Source organism: Coturnix japonica, chromosome 1 (assembly GCF_054131305.1).
Source record: "Coturnix japonica strain WE chromosome 1, WE-NBRP24, whole genome shotgun sequence".
Taxonomy (NCBI): domain Eukaryota; kingdom Metazoa; phylum Chordata; class Aves; order Galliformes; family Phasianidae; genus Coturnix; species Coturnix japonica.
The window spans coordinates 161,080,537-161,102,778 of record NC_140663.1 but is presented as its reverse complement, the minus strand read 5'-3'; the positions used below and the strand labels follow the sequence as shown (position 1 = coordinate 161,102,778).

General features: G+C 38.9%; 1 protein-coding gene across 14 annotated transcripts in view; it reads left to right on the top strand.

The window, feature by feature from the left end:
- Nucleotides 1-21,898, top strand: part of NUP58 (nucleoporin 58) — a 32,638-nt gene extending 10,740 nt beyond the window's left edge. For 4 of the 14 annotated variants that reach the window (XM_085536376.1, XM_015852103.2, XM_085536375.1 and 1 more), the window contains 7 exons: nucleotides 860-939; nucleotides 1,243-1,361; nucleotides 2,388-2,470; nucleotides 5,004-5,205; nucleotides 11,072-11,170; nucleotides 13,960-14,055; nucleotides 17,632-19,651. In XM_085536376.1, the coding sequence (XP_085392502.1) occupies nucleotides 860-939; nucleotides 1,243-1,361; nucleotides 2,388-2,470; nucleotides 5,004-5,205; nucleotides 11,072-11,170; nucleotides 13,960-14,055; nucleotides 17,632-17,801 (849 nt within the window). In that variant the 3' untranslated portion in view covers nucleotides 17,802-19,651. Of the gene's footprint in view, nucleotides 1-859; nucleotides 940-1,242; nucleotides 1,362-2,387; nucleotides 2,471-4,945; nucleotides 5,206-11,071; nucleotides 11,171-13,959; nucleotides 14,056-17,631; nucleotides 19,652-21,744 lie in introns of those variants that run through there. The other 10 variants (XM_085536374.1, XM_015852105.3, XM_085536380.1 and 7 more) reach the window with 8 other exon arrangements.
- Nucleotides 21,899-22,242: the final 344 nt, after the last annotated feature.

Here is a 22,242-nt window from a genome sequence, read left to right as displayed (position 1 = left end):
CAAAGTGTCTAATTACATCTAGTATTTATTTAATGAAGAAGTCAACTCTGTCTACCAGTCTTTGTATTAACTATCCAACCAGTGTGAGCTCAAGTTTTGGTTCAGGTGCTTTTGAACTTAAGCTCTGTGTTGCTATTGCTTTCATCTGTCTTGTCCTGGCTGCTTGCTTTGTTTCTAAATGTATTTTATTCTAAAGTGAAAATATGCTCCTAAATTTTGAAAAGAGATACTCTGTAGTTGTGCTCTGGCAATTATTTGCTGTGAAAGCAAACAACTTGTTAGTAGTGCTCTTATTTCCTTATGATTAGTAACAAAGCCAGGCACTGAGAAATGATTAATGATAGTATTATTAGAAAGCGTTAAACAACATCTAGTGTAATCATCATGTTTAAAAAGATCTTTTCCATAGGAAAAGAAAATTATCACACTATTAAGCCTTTTTTAAAGGCGAGATAACCCTTCTTGTAATTTCTTTTAGGCATGTTATTTTCTTGTCATTATTTTTCTTAGTCTTTAATAAATTAATAGGCTGTCTGAAGTACAACAGAATGCAAACCTTACCTGTGACAGTCTGCCCATAGCAGGAGGGCTGGACTAGATGATATTAAAAGACTAGATGATGAGTAAACTTTGAGGGTGTACAGCTGCCTGCTTCTTGTCTAAACATATTTTGATATCAGCAGTTCTTCAACTTCATGCCAATCTATTCTTTGAAGAATTTCTGGTCAGATTCTGTTGTAGTTTTAACTTAAATGTTTTCTTCTCATATTTGTGAATTAACTGTAAAATTGTAGTTATGCTCATTTTGAACACTTAATTCAGAATCTTACATTTTATCGATTTTTCCTCATTTATTTAGGAGCTAAAGAATGCAGAAATAGCATTAAGAACACAGAAAACTCCTCCTGGCCTGCAGCATGAAAACACAGCCCCAGCAGAGTGAGTTATTGTTGCTTATAAGAAAGAAAAAAAGCCAATAATATAACTTCCTAAGTTGATGTGTTTTTTTCTTCTTGTTATTCCTGTACTGAATGCTTATACATGTCTACTTATATAGACGTGAGAAATACAGTCCTTGCTCTTTTTCTACTAGTAGAAGAACATCAAGAATGTCATTAGGACATACCTGCTGCAAGTAATGAAATGAGTATAGGCAGCTAATGCGGTGGTGTGGTCTTTGTTTTCAAATGGTGGCAAATCACTAAAATCATGTGATTAAACTTTACTGTTTTACTCACCTAGCTACTTCAGAATCTTGGTAGAGCAGTTTGAAGTACAACTGCAGCAGTATAGGCAACAAATAGAAGAACTGGAAAATCATCTTGCTACTCAAGCAAATAATTCACATATAACTCCACAAGGTAAATGTTTCTACTTACATGTTTCATACACAGAAACTAATATTATACCTATAATAGGCTTAATAATAAAAAACTAACAGTAATTAATCTCCTCATCTAATGTACAGAAACAAATGTTCAGATAAATTCTGTGGTTTGGAATGTGTCCTTGAATTTGTAAAGTCCTTTAAGCTTTGTAAAATGAATTTGCTTCCTGAGGTGCAGTTTGTGGGCTGGGTTTGTGTCATTTGGGAACTTTGGAAGGTGCCTGGGAATATAAATTCCAGCTTCTGTGCATCTGAAAATGAGGTGTAAAGAAGTGTGTTATATTCGTACACTCTGTAAGCATAGGACAGTCTGTCTTCTGCTCTTTCATGAGAGTGGTTTCTGAGTCTTTCCTACATCTATCTGAGGCTCTTGGATGGGATCTGGGAATGGAAGTTTTCCTTGTTTACGTTCCTAATGATCTCATAAGCATCAGAGGAATCGCCCTTCAGTCTTTTCTTAACTTGCCTCCAGATTGCCTGGTTGTTTGGTTTAGGGTTAGGTTTTTTTTTGTTTGTTCTGCTTCCAGACCACTGATTTGTCATTGTGCAGTGTTCTTAATGTTACAGTGGGAAAACCTGATTTCATTTCCATTTAGTTTTACTTTCCTCCCTTCTTCCATCCCCATTAGTGAGACTTGTGTACCTACCTGCTGTTGTAATGTGAGGTCTCCATGCATCATAATTGCCCTACATGAGTGTGGGAAGTGATAAAGTCTTGGTTTTGTTTCTGGTGGGGTGTTTTTATTTAGGGTTTTTTTTCCCCACAAAATTAAGTTTGGAGCCCTGAGAAATGATGCTTCAAAAACTAGTTCTGTGTGTGGGAAGACAGGTGTTACATCACAAGTTCTGGGTTTCCCATAGACATTAATTTATTTCATACAGTCTTTTTGTGCTTTATTCTACCTGGATTCAGAGTGGGCTTCTTGCTACAGTATAAACATTAAGCCTTTCCTCATGGAAGTAAGGTTGTCACTTACAATATTCTATGTGCCTTTTACAGATTTGTCTATGGCTATGCAGCAAATCTATCAAACGTTTGTAGCTTTAGCAGCACAACTTCAGTCCATACATGAAAACGTAAAGGTATGTTGCTTTGATGCATTTCTATGTGTTTAGTGAAAAAACTGGGGAGTCACAGTTACTGATACTGTGTCTTCAACTATGCTTTTTTCTGTTAAATTCTTTTAAGAAATGACAATTGTCTGATATGCTTGGATTAAAAGGGTAACTTCCATTCAGCTGAAGTTGAATTTGAAACATTTGCTAATAGTGATGGTGGCAACTGAGCTGTCACTAAAGTTATAACGTTTTTCATCTAATTTCTTTTTCATTGTTAATCAGTTACATGAAGGATGTTGGTGGGAAGAAATGTGCTCTGGCTTTGTTTTTTCAACCTGTTTCATGGAAAGTGGTTTTATATATGTTTATTTAATATATTTATATACACTGCTGCTGAAAGAGTGCTAATGCAGTAGGGCATCAGAGGAGCTGATGTCAGGCTTGGGTTTTCCATTGTACATTCCAGCATCAGTAAGTATCAGAACTTTGTAGTAACAAGAAAGCAACCTCCAACACAATAAAACAAGTGAAGTACAAGTGTTTGGTTTTGCAATATATATATATATATATATATATGCTTTTTTTTCCCCCCAAATTGAAATGTTAATGAATGCAGAGGCTCCTGTAGGAATTAGATTCTTTGTATCTCGTTGCTTTGGTCAACATTGGTATTTACTTTATTACAGCAACTACCATCAGGTATTTGTGCTCTAGTTAACTCATTTTGATACCAGGTACAGAATAGATCAGTTTTTTCATGTAATTTCAGCATAATTAAACAAAAAGGATCCTGGATGTGTTTTGTGCTTATTGCTCCTGAGATCTGAGTGTGCCCAAAGTTGTGATGTGTGGGGTGATCAATCTCTTCTTTGATATGAAGAGCAGGATTAGTATCCAAGTATTAAAAGTGATATCTTCAAGTAATTGGTTGGCCTGATTCAGGATGAAAGAGGTTATTTTTTAATTATTGCTTGAAAATAAGGGGTTGTTTGGAGGATTTTTCTTATTGGGAGATCCAGTCTTAATGAGTGCAATGGGTGATATCTTGGAAAACAAAATTGCAACTAAAGCTTCAAAAAATAAGGGAAATGAACATGCTGCAGAGGGACGTTTGAACAATCTGATTCAGTTTATCACCTCATAGACACTAGGAGAGTAGAGCAGTTTGGAAGAATCACAGAATGGCCTGGGTTGAAAAGGACCATAGTGATCATCTGCTTTCAACCCCCCCACCATATGCAGGGCTGCCAAACTCCAGACCAGGCTGCTCAGGAAGTGCTGTCTCTTCCTCACTTGATGCCTCTGCCTTCATAAATCATATCAGAGCTGTTATCACAACTTATTCCTTTGTCTGAAGAAGGCTTTTTGGCTTGCATATATGCCTCACCTCAAAGGCCTGAAGTAAAACGTGGCCTGAAACTTCTTTGTGCAGAGTTAGCTGATAAATATATTTATATAATAGATGCATTCTCTGTCCAGATTCAGCGAAGAGTAAAATGTGCTTGGGCACAATAGGGTGGAGAACTTAATTTAATCATTCTGCCTTAGGGCCTGCTCTGGGTTATCTAATGTCATTTCTGAGCTCTGGCATTGTGTTAGATCTCAAAGTTCCACAAGCATCTTTTCTCACCAAAGATAACACTCCTGTTCTGATAGGAGAGGGATCTTTGCTTCTGATAGATGCTGTTTCTGATAAATTCAGACTCTGAATTCATCAGAGTGAGAAATTTTTTTAATTAAAGTTAAATGTGCTCCTTTTCTCAGAAACAAGCATGTGCTGGGCCAGAAACTTGGGAAATGGTACATCTTCCATAAAGTTCAGCTACATCTACTGGGCTTGATTTTGTTTTTAGTAAACTTGTTTTATTTCAGGTTCTCTGTAAATGAGATCAGTTTAACCAGTTTGCTAAATGAAGCCATTTAGTCCTTTTATGTTACCTAAGATATCCATATTTCCCTTATTTGTGACAGGTGGAAGTGCCTCATAAGATGTAGTGAGGTATTGTGGCTGAAGGTGGGGTCCTGAGGGTGAGGGCAAAGGGGAACTTTGTAATTAAAAGCAAAGGAGTGATTTAGTGCAGCTAACAAAGTGTATCAAAAACAAGAACGAGTTTTAAAAGTCTGATATACTCTTAGAGCTTGTAATGAGGTAGAAGCGTAAGCAAGGATACACTGAAGTAGAGGTGAAAAAGAGCAAAAGGTATCTTTATGCATTAAGGATAGCACAGAAAGAAAGTTGTTATGATGAATAATGCTGCTGCATTTTGCCTCTTAGGTCAGTTATTATACTGAAAGTAACCAAATTGTGTTGATTTACACCAACCTTAAAAGACTTTGGTATCATTTAGAATGTCCCCCTATTACATGTATAACCACTTTGCAGCATATAAGTACAGAAAAACTTCTGCCTATGGAGTTTCTAACTTGCTTAGATCCTTCCAGGTCTTTTTAAGGAATTTAAGGAAATGATATTTATAACTTGGTTTCTTTTTTTCTTAGTAAGTTACAGTTTTCTGTCAAATATGCTGAACTAAAATGGCTTCCCCCACCCCTTCAGATGCTCAAGGACCAATACCTTGGCTACAGGAAAACCTTTCTGGGAGATGCCATGGATGTGTTTGAGGCAAGACGAACAGAAGCTAAGAAGTGGCAGAGCGCGCCACGCGTTACCACTGGACCGACCCCTTTCAGCAACATACCAAATGCAGCAGCCGTTGCCATGGCTGCAACACTTACTCAGCAGCAACAGCCTGCTACAGGTCTGAGTGCATTCAAGTTATAGATTATTAGTGTTACAACAGTAGTAAATTTGTGTAACATTTTTCTATGCAGTCTTCCTATGTGTTAGACTAAGACTCTAAACGTTGTGATAAGTTACTGATGCATAGCCAATAGAAAAAGCAGGGTAGACTTAGCAATAATTATACGAGAGATACTTAAACTTGTGGATTTATTTGTATTAGTGATATTTACTGTATTGTTCTAATTTACCCCCTTGGAATGTGAGTCTTTGCTCTTCCGTAACATCTCTGAATACTTTTTAGCATAGCCTCTTTCCAGAACTGTGTGGTTATAGTAAATTATTTAAGAATCAGTAAGGAGAGAATATCTAAAGACACAGCACCCTTTTCATGTGTACAACAAATAATGTGTTTTTATATAGCACTTTGGAGCTGTAAAGTGAAAAATACTGCGGAACAGGAAGGATAGTGAACAAAAATCTGTAGGGATAGGAGGGTGGGTGTCTTACTGTGTTATAGCCAACCCCCTTATCAGGGTAATGTTGGGGTAGTTTTTGCTGGCTGTTCTGTGGTTGTGAATATTAGTAGAGAAAGTAAAGTGGATTGGTGATTCTGTGTAATGCATGTATACGTAAGAGGAAACTAAAGCAGAAGAAATGCCTGATCCACTGCTAATAAAAATATTAGTATGTATAGCAAAAGAAGTAACTTATGGCACCTTAATTGACGTCAGTATCTTAACCATTGCTTCTCAGAGAGGGATTCTTGGACATAGAGAAGTTAGTTGGCGTACAGTTATTTGGCAGAAATAATGGCCTTTCATTTAATTTTACTTGAACGTGCATCAGCAAACTACAGGAAGTTTAGTTAGCTGCATTCTAACGCTTCTTCTCTTAAGACGTGTGCCTCTTTGTACTGAAGTCAAATCAGCAACTTTTCTCCCTCCTGTGTCTTATAGCAGTGGTCAAACTTTGAAAGGTTTTGATAAGAGTTTGGTTTGTTAGTAGGCCGTCCTTGTCCTCTCTGTAGAAAGAAACTAGGATGTGCTTCCAGCCCTGGCAAGGAGATAAGCTTAAAAGATAATGATGCCAAATTAGTATGAATGCAGCAGAAAAGGAAGTTATGAAATGCTTATATTCTAAATTACTATTGTAGTCTTTGGTCTTCCTTATTCTGTTGCTGTTGTAATTCATGGAAGTCCTGTTGAAGTGATGCCAACAAAAGGTTCTGCTCTTAAGCAGCAGCATTACAAAGTAATGTAGTTGCACTGGTTGTTTTTTAGGCTTACACACTTCCATCCATATTCATGTTACCAGATTAGTTCCTTTTCCTTTCATCTTTCTCCTTGTCTCTCTTGCTTTGTTTAATACTGACTGTGGTCACTCTCGGATTCTGTGCGAGTCACGTCATTGAGATGCTGAATTTAAACTTTTACTTTCATTTTCATGAGTTGTGGCAAGGGATTCAAATTTCCTTTTCTTGGTCCTGTTTTGAGATAACTGATAATAACTTCAGTGATTGGATGCCACCGATGGCAAGCCATGAATATTCCCTTAGGAGTAGAAGTGCAGACTTGATGTGTATCAGTAGGTGTGAGGTAAGGCGACTTCATACCTCAGAGCTTTTATGTAACGCTTTGTAGTGGAAGGAGCCAAAGGGCACAACATTCCTGTGGGTTTTTGGTGTTTTATTTGTTTTGTTTGCCTTTTTATTAGGTTGGTTTGGTGGTGGTGGTTTTTTTTTATGGGTTTTTTGTTTGGATTTTTTTTTTGACGGTGTCTCAAAAGCCAAAAACGCACCAGCTGTAAAAGTGGTGCAGATAGAACAAAGCCATTGACACTGATCTTGCACATGCCAACAGAAGTAGTCAACAACTTAAGTCTACTGCTTAATAACTGAAATAACATTGCCCTCCTTGAGACTTGTTTGATAACCTGGAAAGGTAGCGGTAGAATGATGTTTTGAGTGGCACTTCTGGAATACTTATAATATCATTAAAATAATAGTTAATGGAATGTGAGGTCATCTTACCTACCCTCTGGCTTGACAGCAATTCTGAACTATTCCAGAGAGATCTTCGAGTCTTAGAAACTTACTGTGAAGGAACATTTCATAATCCTCCTCAACTATTGATGACAGTTCTTGATTTGTTTTCAACCCCTTTCCTGACACTTCTTAGCTTCAACCTAAGGCCACCACTATCGTTGTTCTTCTGAGTGGAGAAGAATCTGTTATTTCAGTTTTTCAGGAATCTTTGGATATTTGAAGATTGCTGCTTCTTTATTTCCTTTTCCTTGCTTGAGGAAGAACTTTTAGTGCCATTTCCTGCAGTAAAACTGCAAATGCTTGATTTAACTTTGTGTTGTTGATAATCTGTCCACTGGAAGTGAATCATGCTTATTCCTTTGGAAGATTAGGTCTTTTAGAGTTGGATATGGGAATGATAGCAGAAGGTTATGAGAGAAGGAATTGTGGAGTAAGGTGTATGGAATGGAGAAGAGGGATGGTCTGTGTAATTCCTGACCTGCTGTTGCTGTTTTTAAGATAAAAATAAAACAAGTCAATTGGTTTGGACTTGAAAGCTTTGTTTTTCATTTAAAAATCTAATGTGTGGTACTGTAATATTGGGGGATCAGGAAGGTTAGTCTCTTCTTAAAAAGTATTTGATGTTTACATGATGAACTCTAATTTAACCTTACTAAATAGACTTATTGTTACTGTTTTTCTCTTAGAAATGTAATTTATTTGAAATTTGTGTTCAGAAGTCAAAGGTTTAGTAGCTACATCTAAACCTGGATCTGTGGGATCAGAGGCTGTATCCCCAGTTCCTGGATGTTGATATGTCCCACATCTGCTTTCTCTGTGTGCCAAGGCGTGTCTGAAACAAAGCCAGATGATCCTGGCTGTACGGAAGTGAGCTTGCAAAGATGTACTGCACTGATCCTGGATAGCAGGATTTTGATGTGCACAGTAAAGCACAATTTTTGTGCTGTTCTTTTGAATCTAGAGTCAATAAGATTGCGTTTATCTTGTCTGCATGCAGCGTTTCTCCCTGGTTTAGCACTTTTACTCTGAGCTCATCTTTAGTGATAGCAGTGGGGCTGGTTATGCTTTTGTGCAGCAGTAGCTACAGTTCTGATCATAGCCTCCACTTCCATCTTCCCTGAACAGTTTCTAAGAGCATGGAAGGTAAAATGATGGTGGCTACTTTACCTGTTACTATTGATGAGTCTAAAATGGAAGATATTAGTGGAAGCTGCTGCCCAGTGAGCTAAGAGCTGTAAACCCATGAGACTGAAACTGGTGTTTTTCTAGCGAGACTGTTGCCTTGAAAAGCATTTTTAAGTTCACCTTCCCTCTGCTTTCAAGCAAACAAATAACCCCTCACCCCAAGAACTTAGTTACTCTCTCCTTGACTGGTGAAGTGCAGAGTTGGTCGATGTGTAATCAAGCTCGTAGCATAATGAATTGTGTTTTGACTTGAAAGTGTTAATAGAAAATGATACTCAAATCTTCATAGCACTTAATAATTTTGTTGTGTAATTTGGTACTAACCTCGGTTAAAACTAGTCAATGTATTACTGTCAGAATCAGATCCAAGTTGTGACGCTGAATTTGTTCACTGTTAGGACCAGCTGTGATCTAAAAGATGAAGAATGTCACTTTGGGAAATTCTGCTGACCTGTGTGGACTCTTCATTGCGGGTCCAATTAATTAAACTGTAATGCTCTACAGGGCAAATAGAGCAAGTTGTAGAGCTGTTAAATTACATGTTTTAAAGAATTTGTCTCGTACCTATAATAACCAGAAGTGCTAATTTTTGATAGTACTTTTGGCATTGAGGAATCTTTTATTACTGGCTTTTTTTGCTATCAAAAACTGTTTGCTTACAGTAACTTTAAATAGCGATGATGCCTTCAGCACATTATGGTACAGAATCAACAAATATCACATACTGTTGCTCAGTGAGAAGCTTGTTAGCCTAAGAGATGTGATCCTGTTTTATATAATCTGAGATGTTAGAATGATGTCTTCTTTTTTTTACCAGCTCTTAAAAGCGTTTTGCATTTGGAGGGGGAAATAAAAGCCTTGTATGGAAGACCTTAGTGTTTTGTTTTAAGGTCTTCCACTAACAGTGCCTCCTACTGAGACAGAAAACCTGTGCACTCTGAAAGAACTGGATTTGTGTTCTGGGATTCTTTTAGTTTATTAGATGACTGGCTTGTTTAGGGGTTTCTTTTTATTGATGAAATCTATTATTTTTTAAGAGCTGCTAGGTAGCTGTATCAGTACTTAAACTGGATGTAAACAATTCTAGTTTGGGCTTTGTGGAAATTCGTAGTTAAAGCATCTGGCATACTTCAGTTGGAAGATTAGCTTGAGTTTTCCATCTGCTCCCCACCAAGCGGAGACTGAAAGCCAACAGCTTTGAGTTGCTCTTCAAACTTAGCTGAACACTACTTGTGAGTATGCAGATGTCATTCAGCTTGGATCACGTAAGAGTTGTGTTCCTTGCAGAAATGTTTCTTTTTAATATACAGTGCCTTTCACTTGATTCAAAGTGATTTTTTTTTTCCATTGAAAGCTTCAAAAACTTAAATGGTTTTAAAAGCTTGAACTGCTTACAATTTAAAACTTCAGATAAATATTAGATACAGAAAGTATTGTGGTATTAAGGAGCATGTTTGGAATTAAACCCAAACTTTAGTAGCTGCTAAGGAAAAAGGCTCAATCGCTGGATCTTTATAGTAGTATCTGAATAAATCATGACTGTCACAGACATAGTAAATAAAGGATGTTCAAAGACAAAGAAGGTCGTCTTGAGGAAAGGTGCAAATGCCTATGGATTAAGAGTTTGGCACTGTATTTTTTGTGATGAAACTGACTAGTGCACTGAAAACTGCTTGAAAAAGACAGGAATACGAAATTGTACTGTGAAAACTGTTAGAATATATTAATTTATCAGAATTAATTATTTTAAAATGTGTTAGTAATGGGCTAGCAAGTTGATTCCTTATTCCCAATGGTTTTTAAAAAGGTAAGAAAAATAAAATGAACTGAGGCTGTACATTTTAGACTGAAAATGGTTTTTGACAGCCCTGCACCTTTAGTGCGAATGTGCAGGGGAACCACTGTCAACTTTTGTTAGTTATGGGACAAACTCTGACTCTGAAACCTTGAATGTATCAAATTCCTTAAGGTACACGAAATTGTGCCTTTTGTAAATGTTATCAAAGCAGGTGGTTTGACTAGTTTACCTTACTGAATGGTGTAATGTAGCAGAGCTTAACAGAACTCAGTTATCACTTGTGTGGAAAAAAAACAAATCGAATTGTTATGTTACTGTGTAATTGACTTGCTTAAAAAATGAACAATAAATTTAATAAAATAAAGTCATTGTCTTGTTTTTTATCTTAGTGTTCTCTTTAAATTTGGATGGAATACCTGAGTAATTTTGAAGATTCCTATTTATTAAATTAATAGAATAGCGTCAGTTCTTTTGTTCTTGGTTTAAAGTTGCCACTTTGCCAGTTCCATTAATACAAGTGGCAATACATTAGCTGTAGTTCTGTCAGGGTTTTGATTAGTGATTCAATTGTGGAAGTTCAAGGTGAGGCTTCTTGAAATGGTCAGTGGTGTTATTGTCGTGGTACTGGTTTGGGGCAAGTTTTACCTCATTACAATCAGTGTTTTCGTAGGTTTTTGTCAGGTGGACATAAAGGCAGACAATTAAGTGAGGAGTTTGGGTAAGGTAAAGTTTAGAGTCTTAATGGGATTTGATGAAAGCAATGATGATGTTCACGTGGTCAAGTAATTAAATAAATGAAGGACCTCTTTACTATGAAAGAGTAAGGCAAGTTTGTTCTCATTTTTTTTATACCAGGGCCACAACCATCTCTGGGAGTTAGTTTTGGAACGCCATTCGGCTCAGGTATTGGCACTGGCTTGCAATCAAGTGGCTTAGGTTCTTCAAGCCTTGGAGGTACACTTTAATTTTTCTAATATTTCATTGAACTATTATATCGCACATCTGAATCTCTTGTAAACCTTGAACTTCACCAAGAGGATGATCTGTTTTGGGGCAAGACCTTTATAGTTAGCAGTCTGCACCTCACAAACTTCTTTGTGCCTTACAGAAAGAGGTAGCTATGGCTAATGCAATACTGTAGTAAAAACCCAGGTTGAAGTTCTCACGCGGGAGTTGGTTTGCATCGCTGCCCACAGCAGGGGGGTTGGAACTCAATCATTGAGGTTCCTTCCAACCCAACCCATTGCAGGAGCTGTAGGAAAGTGAATTGAGAACATCCTTCTGTAACTACACTTTGCACTGATTTGAGTATTTGAAAGTCAGCACGTAGGAATATTATAATCAATATATAGAAATGTTTCACCTGCTGTGTCCAGCTCTTAACTTTGCGTGCCAGTTTCTTATTGGATTAAGATATGATTGATTACTAGAAAGCAGTACCGTCCTGGAATCCTGCTGGGTGAAATGTTTGCTTTAGCTGTCGCTGTTCATCAGTGGTAAGGTAGGGAAAAGTAAGTCTGTCTCAACCTCTAAAGCAAAGCAGCGTTTGAAAGAGAGGGGATAAAATGCTTTCAAAATGTTGATTAACAGTGTTAGTAAGAGACACGTGAAAGAAAAATTATATAAGTTCTTACATTTTCATCTGAATGTAACGCATTTTCAGCAGAACTACAACTAGAAGTAGGAACGTTTGTACGCAAATATCATATCTATATCAGTCAGTGGTTCCTACGGTACAAATCAAAAGGCAGCAGTGTTTATTGAAGCTTTTGTGTATGATCTATGAAGATGATTATATGTGATGAGCACAAACGGTGCTTTGTGGGTTTTCTTATTATACCCTTTCTGCAGCTGCATCCCTGCATTTGAATCTCTCAAAGTATGAGAGCTGCTATGGTGGCATGTTTAAAAGCAATAAGCATCACTGGCTATTGGAAATGCTCAACTGCTGCGATATGTAATACTTGAAGATTGTCAGTTTTACCTTAAATGATGATCTTGAAATTATCTTTAAGCCTACCAGTGTGTTTTCTCATTGGATTTTAAGCTTTTTAAGATGAAAGTCTATAAAACAACAGCAAACAGGAGAAATAACTAACAACAGTGGGCTGAATGGAGAATAATTCTGGATTATTGTTATTCCTGCAATATTTTAGATGCTTTAAATCCATACAGCTTTTCATCCAGAGATTATAGTCTAAAGATCGTTTATCAATTCTGCTAATACTAAGAGCATTCTGTTTTAAATTGGTGGACATCTGCTTCTCATTTGGTCTTAGAGGCCTCCCTTGCCATCCTTGTAAACCAAGTCTGCAATTGCTTGTTTCATCTATTCTATATTAATTTGTTAAGATTTGGTCTTCTGGCAAATCAAGAAAGCTGTCTCACAAAAGCAACTGTAGAAGAATAAAGGAATACATGCAAACTATCCTGCAGCAATGCTCTTGGGATCCAATGAGACAAATGAATATTTCAGACATCTGGAATTTTCTCAGTCAGGACAATTTCAATGTTCTTGAAACTGCATTTTAGCTGGGAAACATAAATATTTATGAATTGGTCGATTATGAGCGTCCAGGCTTTGGCTCTTCAGTATGTAAGATAAGCAGCATATTGATCCAGTGCTTCATGAAATATTTGCTGATAGACACCTGGCCATTGGTAATTCATTGCCAACTAGAAAGGAGGGAAAAGGTGCATCATTCAAAACAAAATAACTCGCGTCCAGATGATATTTGCTGTTATATTAAATTAAAACTCTGGTTTAAAACCAGCAGAAGACTATGGAACCCAGTCTCAGATAGTATCAAGTCATGACTAGTTTTAAAAGGTAAAAATTGTTTTGCTGAAGGAATGGCGAAGACTCCATTTTCAATGAAGCACATTACCTAACACATCGTACTTAACATGGGGGCCTCGTTTCCTTGGACATACCATTCTTGTAATCTCTTGAGACAACAAAAAAATACAGAATATATTTCTCTCCTGTTGATCTGTCCTTAAGCTGGTACGTGCAGTTTGAGATTGCTTTTCCTTTGTCTTGAAGTTACTTTGTGCCAATAGCAGAGTTTGAAATTCCGAAATGTATTCATTGTGATTATAAATAGGAAATACAAAATGAAGATACAACTCAACACTCATGGCTGCCATTTTTTTGATGACTTTTCCATTAAAAATTATGCAATTATGTTTCTATTCTAGATTTGAGCTTACTTGGTTATATAGAACTTATCACTGTGCAGCTTAGAAGTAGGGGTGGATGAAATAAGCCCTGAAGTGAGCCAAGTAACTCAAGGAGAAGTCTGCTCTCTTCTTGGCCTGGGGAGTTTTTCTGGAGTAGTGGATGAAGATTGCAGCTTTCTGTAATAGAAGTCACATAGTTTGTCTGAATTTTCTTAGTTCTGTCTCATTTGCTATATTGTTTTCTTGCTGATTTAACAGCAGTTCATTAGCAGTTTGGTGAGCTCGGATACTTCACGTGTAATCGCTTACAGCTTGTTTTATTGAGTTTTGTGTTTTGAAGGAAGTGCTTTTCTCCAAGGCTTTCCTGCTAGCACCATTTTCTTATAGAAAGCAATGCTGAGAAGAGAATAAGATACACCTTTGTTGGTACCCTTGGGAATATTTCTTTACCAAAGAATGCTTAGAACTGTTTGTTTTTTAGAATACTTACCCAAAACCTGCATGTCCTTAATTGCTGTGCCTATAAATTTCTTTGTTGTGTGTCTTTACTGTTCCGCTAGGATTTGGAAGTAGCTCTGCCTTTGGAAGCGGTGCCACAGGAGCATCGTCATTTGGGTTTGGAACAACAAGTAAACCATCAGGAAGTCTAAGTGCAGGTTGGTCGGTTTGTTTATTTAATTCAAGTATCGAGTGGGTGTTGTTTTTCATTTGATGGTGTCTGTCAAAGCTGAAGGAGGAGAATGGATGCATCACACTGAATCAGTTGCAGTCTGGGCCATAGAGATGCTGTTACTGCCTGAATGCATAGGCTGTGTTGTTACTGAGCTATTGAAATTAATGCATAAATTAGTGACAAATAAGCAAATAATTCCACTTCCTGTACTTTATTTTTAGTTTGCATCGCTGTTTGCCACTTAAATAGGAGCTTGTTTTTGAGTTATGTAGCTCATTAGCCTTTCTTCAGTGACAGACTGAAGGAGTGTCTTGTCTCCAGGAATCAGATTTTAGTAGCACAATTGCTTTTTAAAAAAGAAGCTTTAACTTGTGTTACTGTAACCATAATAACTGGCTGCTATTTGCAGTAACTGCCCAGTAAATCAGCGTGGAGCAGCATCTTCTCAGCTCCCATGAATTTGCATTGGCTTGGTTAACGTTGTACATTCTTTAAAATAGGCCTCTGAGGTACCTTAAGCTTTGTGTTATAAGGTACAGTTTTCATGAAATTCCTCATCTAGACTGGGATCATAGAGTGGGTTTGGTTATATTAAAGCATGTATAAATGATGTGTAAGGCTACTAATGGGTCTTTTAGCTCCTCTGTCCCATCTTATAAGTGACGTTACCAGAGTCCTGAAACAAGAATATTTAATTACCCACCATAAAGGAGTTTTATGTTTCTGAATTTTTCTTTTCAACAGTAGAGAGATGGGGAGGATGGGTGGCACGTGTGGATATACTGATGTTACTGCTTTTGTTTAGATGTGCTTTGCCCAAGTCACAGGGAAACGTTCTGCCATCCTGATACAACAGGAGGAACTGTGCAATGAAACAAATGTTTCATATCTCACTCTGAAATGCAGGCGGAGCTTCCTTCTGTTGTGAAAAGCCAACTCTTAATGACAAGTCAGTCTTAATCCCTAACTTTTTATTTATCTAGTGGCAACCAAAATGACTGATTGAAGCGGAATGTTGTTAAGAGCAATGATTCCCAAAATGGTGAGAGGAGGAGAGAAAACACCACTGAATTTTTAGAGATAATATTGTGGGGGAGTGATTGTATGAAAACTGAGATACTAAGCATGCTTTCAAATCACAGCTGGAAATTCGTAGGGGAGAATTGTTATTGAAGAGTAGCAGTGTCAGTATGGTGGTACAAGAGGCAATGGAATGGGGTCATGGAAGGACCTGCTCCTACCGTTGGAAAGTGAAGCTGTCTATAATCAATATGTAGCCATGAGCAAATTATGTAACAGAGGCTTTAGTAAAAATCAGCCAGAGCTGTGCCGGAAATCCATTTTGAATGAGTACCTGTTGTGATATGGAGGAGGAGGAGATTGGTTTTGACATCTGCTGAACTGTGGCACTGAATCAAACAAGAACAAAAATTACCACAACCTGTTATCAGAAAGCTTCTGTCTTTTATTTGTTACCTCTCTGAAGGGTTTGCATGAAGTTTGAATTGCTTGAGTGTGTGTGACGGGACTTTGTAGGCCACGATGATGGTTGAGCTTGATTTTTCTTGAAAGTCTTTTCCAACTTCTATGAAGCAGAGGTGCAAATGCCCAGTGAGCAAAGTGGACTCTAAGGTCCTTAAGGCTGACACTGAGTTTGTGTCTCCAAAGGGCAGGTGGTCGCTTACTTCCTGAAAGGAATTGTTGATACATAATAATGGTAATTTCAGCCAGGAAATTATTGATGATGCTGTAGCCATGACTTAAGGCTGTGTGCTACTCGTCCCTCTAAAACTGTGTATGTCTTGTTGAAAGTTGATTTCTAAACATTTCCATTTGAATATTCTGTGTAAAAGGAAAAAACTATTGAAAAATTGTAGGTCAAAGCCTTCTAGATTAATTTCCCTTTGACCTGTCCACACTTCTGTGGCTCTCCCAAATAGCACCTGTACAGCCATTGCTTCCTGGGTCATAGGTAAATTAAACATCTTCTCAGCTGCCTGTCACACACAGCTTATGCACCTTTCTTTTTCTAACTTTACCTGAAGTTCATGTTGCCTCCCCTTCATTATTCAAAATAAGCCCTGCATCCAGAAGCAGCTGCATGGAGGCAGTTCACATCCACAGTGCCAGGAGCAAAGTGTATCACATACAACTTCACTGTGGATTGTGTACATGTGTTCTATAGCAACTGATACATGCTATCTCATCAAACTTGAAGAGATAGATTTAACTTACAAAGAACAGCTTGTGTTATTAAAGATTTTTTTTTCATTCATGGGATTTCCAGATGAAAAACTGATTTATTCTTTTGAAATCTTATGTAGTGCTCAGAGCTAACAGGAAAATGAAAGGACAGTGACATCTGCTTCACCCTTTACCTTCTAGGATGAGAGACCGATTAGTCCAGAAGGTTTGGGTGAAGCCCAAATGACAATGTCATTAGATGTACTTGAGATGCACGTGCTTATTACACAGCGAGTTGTGCACAGGCAGCTGTATGCTGAAGGGCTGCAGTTACCATTGTAATGTCAGTAATGGCTTGGTTTTTCCCTCAACAAGATGTGAGTTATTGTAGCATGATTGTCTGATCCAGATCCAGACATTACAGGAGGGAGAATTCCACCTTAGATTCTGAAGTGTTACTGCAGCATTAGGTGAAGAGCATCAGGCTCATTTCAACTTGTATTTGTTAACCGGTACTTGGAAACTTATCCTCCAGTTCTCTTTGAGTATTATAAAGTTGGTTATACTTCAAAAACGAAAGTAAAATGATGTGGTGTTACTGTTGCTGTAAATGGTGAATGGATTTTCTTCAGCTGATCTTGCTTTGTAGCCGAACCAAATGGAGTTTTGCTACAGTAACTTCTCCCTCCTTTTTTATATAAACATAAGTAATGGCAGAACTTGCTCACCTGTTCATTCAGTTTTCCCAGAGCTTTGCGTACATGGCTGCTGTTTGACTCAGGTCATAAAGGGTGTTTTCAGATACTGGGTATTTAGCAAGAGATTTTGTGCCTTTCCTGCCTCTTATGTAATGTAGGATCTGTGCCACTTACGTTGTGAGGACAGGGAAAGGTGGCCCATAGTGAGTAGGGCAGAGGGCTCTGTTTCCAGCTTTACCATTAACTTGCTGTGAGGAGAAGTGGGGCTCATGGTCCGCTTGTACCTCTGCCTTCCCCCTCCACCCTGCGTTATACACGATACATATCTCAACATGCAGTGCTGGGAGCCTGAGCTGGGGTCATAGTACTACGATTACTGTGCACATTCGCTGGGACTCGTGGCTGCCAGTTTGATTGAATAGCGGTGTTGTAAATAGGCTGTGATCTAAGATTAGAGCTGCTTACAGTCACTGAAGTAGACTGTTAGAGCTGCAGTGTCCCAGCTGATATAGCAAGTCTACATGTATTGGCAACATGACATACTGTTGTAGATCCATGTTGGTATAAAGTGCTGTAAGTACAGTAATAAAGTGGCTGATGCTCACAGCTCCAAGGAGAAACAAACTTGCAGTAATGATATAACCTATGTTTTAAAATATTTTTCCCTCCTTTGTAAGGCTTTGGCAGCTCGACTACATCTGGGTTTAACTTCAGCAATCCTGGTATCACAGCATCAGCTGGCTTGACGTTCGGGGTGTCTAATCCTGCGTCTGCAGGCTTTGGGACAGGAGGGCAACTTCTTCAGCTGAAGAAACCTCCGGCTGGAAACAAGCGAGGGAAGAGATAGGTGCCCGCTTGGGGAAGTGGAAGTGAATCAACTTTGTTCATCTGAGAAGTCTATTTTTCTAGCTTGATGCATTGATTAAATTGCATCCCGTGAGATTTATACAAAATAAAAATGAAAAAAAAAAGTTGCTACTTTTTCCCTAGTCTGAAACACAGAATGGATCGTACCGAACAGCTATTTTCTTGTGAATAGAAACCTGTTTATGTATTTTTATTTTTGGCCCTAGTTTTAGAAATGTTCTATACTGCATTATTAAAGATTCTTGTAAAACCATCTATTTAAACTAATGTTAGTAGCAGAATATTTTTTGTTAATAAGCTTTATACCACATGAATATATGCATATTTGTTTTTTGTACAGATAAAGTATATTCTAGTACAAATACTAGAGTTCATATCTTCTGTTCCTGGATATGGCCTTTAAATCTACTTCAGGGTGTTTCTGTGTATATGGATGTAAATATATACAGTACAGCGCACACATCAGTGTGTATGTATATGTATAAAATAAAACCAGACGTGCAAACCTTTCCCCACAGACAGGTCTCCTTTACTTGGTGTTCTGTTTGTCCTCGTTGCTCTGTGGTTCCACATCTTGACGTTCTTTGGATTTCTAACGGTGGGTCCCAGGCTGTGCCATCATCGCTTCTCGTGTTCTGTTGCTTAAGACCAGCTGAAGTCCAACATCTGCTCTCTCATGAAGTTTTGTGTGCAGTGTTTGGTGGATGCGGTATGTGAACTCTTTGATTTTAGCCATTTCTCAACCAGTTCTTAAAGAAGAAGTTGAGATCTTGACTCAGACGTTTCCTGGGTAATGTTCTCAAACTGTTTTTTCCTTCAGCTGCACAGCAGGATGTTGCAGGGTTTCAAGATTCCACCAGGTCTGCCTGCAGGCAGAGCTGTCAACATGCACGAGCTCTTCATTGCAGATGGGTGTGTGTGTGTGTATGCTATACTGTTGTAGCCATGATTGGAATTAACTGCTACAAATCAGAGCTGATCCATTTGCTGCTTGTCAGTGCTACTAGCACGTACACGAGAGCAGTTGTATGTCTGCTTTCAATATGAGCTACAGTACAGCAAGTTGCTCCTGAAGAATTGAGAAAATGATGTAATTTGAAGGTTATGCCACTGCAACAGTAGAGTCTGAATCCTGCATGTTCCATCATTGCTGCTTGTGCTGCATTTCCAATTCAGTGTGTGCTAGAAACATCTGGAAAGCATCCTAAGGAGGTACATGCTGCCTTGTGTGAGTTGAAGTGTGAACGTGGAACTTGAGATTTGAGTGTTGCTTTCTGTGTATAAGATGCATCAAATGAGCATTCCTTATCATTTTCACAAAAGCACCTTTTTTTGCTAGAACACTTAATGCACCATAAGGGTTTCTGTTCCTTGTTTTGTTCAAGCATTGGGTTATTTGCATTCAGTTACTGAAGTGTTTTTGTCTTCTATATGTTTTGGAAGTGATGTGTGCAGTGGTTGCTTTTGGACAGATGTTTATCGCTTCATCTGGCAGAATTCAGAGAAACCGAGCACAGAACTCCTCGCCTTTGTACACTTGTATGTGGTTGCATCCCTGCAGGCCGCCCCTTCCTTCGCAATTCAGGCTGTGTTTCTCATGTTTGGGGAAAAGTGATGTTTTCATTTCACCTTTTTAAGAGCTTACGTTGGGCTGCAGGCCAAACCACCATGGTTTTATTCTTTTGTTGTTGCTTTTTTAATAACTGATGTTCAACCACTGGACTTGTAATGTATTAATTTGTGAAACTAACTCCAAGTATGTACTCTGTCCATATGTGCAACTTGCCATTGTGCGAACAATAAAACAAATGCTGTGATCCTTGTAATACATATTTGCCTATTTGAAAGGTCGTTTCCTGTTGTATTCCGATGTTATGTAGGGAAACCAAAGCCACCATCAGCTAACATGTAGGATTGTATGGGTTGTTTCCCTGCTGAAGTTAGGGCCTCCATCCCTGGAGTGAAAGGAAGGCCAGGCAGGGAGGGAATGGTTGTGGTTTTTGTCTGGAGCCTCCTCACACTGAGCAATATGAAGCTGGGCTGTGCTGTAACGTAGCACTAGGTCAGATTTGTCAGCTCTAAAGCAGGCTGAGCCTCCTGTGTATCTGTTCTGTTTCTCTTCATGTTAAGGCAGCCGTATCTCCTTAATTCTAGGCTAGGTGGAGGAGTTGATGACATAATGGAATAATTGCATGCTGTAGTACAAACTGAAGTGGTTGAAATTGGATTTGAAATAATTACCTTCCCAGAATGTTACTTTGAATTTAGCCATGACTTTCACGGTTCAGCACTGCATATGTTGCTTGAAATATTCTTTCAATGTGAAGCTGTGCAATACAATTATTGTGCAAAACACAAACAGACTCGAGGGATGACTGTTTCCTATAAGGTGTCTTAAGAAGCTGACCTGTACTTACACACAGTGGAATGAAATCAAGTCTGGAGTTTTCTCTTTAAAGAGGGGAAGATTGAAGTGGGATGGATGTGGTTCTCTTTATTTGTTATACCTTGTACAGCTGTGATGCGAACTGATTTATGTGGCCTCTTCCACCAGAAGGACCTTGGGTTTTCCATTATTCTCATAGCAGTATCTGTAAGGGGGGGTATGACAGAGTTAAGCCTCAGTTTGCTTGCATTGTGAACCTCTTTCTGGTCCATCATCTTAGAAGCTGTACACCCATATTTCCTGTGTCACTGACAAGCTGCTGTGTGCTGCTTGCCACCCACATCTGCTGTTTTATTTTAGCTTGGGAGCGAAGAGGTTGAAATGGGGGGGGAGCTGGGAAGATTTCATGCATCTTCCTCACCAGAGGCCTCTGAAATCCAGATCCTGGTACACGTGTTCTGACTGTATATTCTTAACGTGACTGTGTTGAGCCTTAGGCTGAGTGGCCTTTTTAACATCAATGGTAATTTGGGTGTTTGTTTTTTCTCCCTCCCAGTGCTCACCTATTATCAGACCCTGAATTACTTTTATTAAGTCGCCTGTTACCTGTTGGTGGTGGTGCTGTTTCCTGGAATGCCTCAGCAGAGGGTAAACAAGCAGTAATGTGCAGGGTTTAATGAGAAATGGGGAGTAACCCTACAGGAAAATGCATCCATGCTGTAGCATGCAAATAAGTTCTGTGCTATACCAGCTTGTTTTCTGAGAACTCTTGCTCAGATATGTAATGGGAAGGGGGAATAAAGGGCAATAAATTAATTTCTAGCATTAAATTATGCATTTTAACTGCTGTGTTTAGTTGGTAGAAACAGGTGAGTGTAGTTCAGTTTTCTCGGTGGGGAAATAAAATAGCCCTAAGGGTTTCTGTTGGGATTCCAATGGCTCTGTTAGAGAATGCTGCTTTCACTGGGTGGCAGGAGAGGGCCACCTTCATACAGCCCCTACAAAGCTCTTACAGGCACAGTTGCTCAGCCTCACCTTTTGTTTACAGGACACTCCCGTTTTCTTGCACCTTTCTCTAAGGCAATAAGGTTTTCTTCCTCTTCACCGGTATTTGAGCAATCCCTGTGGCTGACTTGGCTGCGTTGCTGTGAGGTTTGTTACTCAGTGCTTTCTTATCAGCCTCAGGAATCTAGTTGTGGCCCTGTGCTGCAGTCATGGAGCACTGCAGTGAGATGAGTGTGCCAGGTGTTGCTTCAGCCTTCACAACTCTTTCCAGAGATCAGCGTGCTCCTTCCTTCCCTCACTTTTCAGCAGTGAGGCAATTCTAGCTCACTCTGAGCTGCTTAAGTTTAGAAGCTTCTGCAAAATTAGACATAGAACTGATAGCAGATCAGCTCTGCTGAACTCTTACATGGAGAACTTGGAAAGCATGTGCCTGACCTTACCAGGTCAACAGCTGAACAGACAAAAGGTGGTTTCCTGGTTTGTTCAACAGAGCTCTCAAACTGATCGATTTTCCCTCTTCTTTTCAATGCAGGTGTCAATGTACAGCGTGTAGTCGGGCAGCCCAAGGACAGCACCGTTGTAAAATGTCATGCAGTTGTCTCCAAAATCCCGTTCTAACCAGAGGCTGATATCTGCCTCCTGGGCAAGAAGCGCCTTGTTGGCTGTGTGTCCTTAACGTGCTGTGTTGCAGAACCACTGGGTGTGCTTTTGGGCTGACCGTCCCAATCACAACGGTGAGCCAGGATGGTGATGGTGATTGGGCACTAGGGGGTGCTCATGGCCAAAGGAAAAGCCTTGATAAATACTCAGAATTCAGTAGCGGTCTGGTGTGAGCTCTTACAGGGGTGGAAAAGGTGACAAGAAGCTTTTTAGGCTGTCGGTTGGATGCAGCGTTGGGTGGAGAAAGAGTATAAGCTGTGTGCAGTTGGGTAGCTGAAGCTAGTCTATTAGCTCCACAGTTAGGTAGCTGAATAGCAGCTCCTCCAAGCTGAACATCAAAGGTCTCTAATACTGTTAACACTGTTAACAG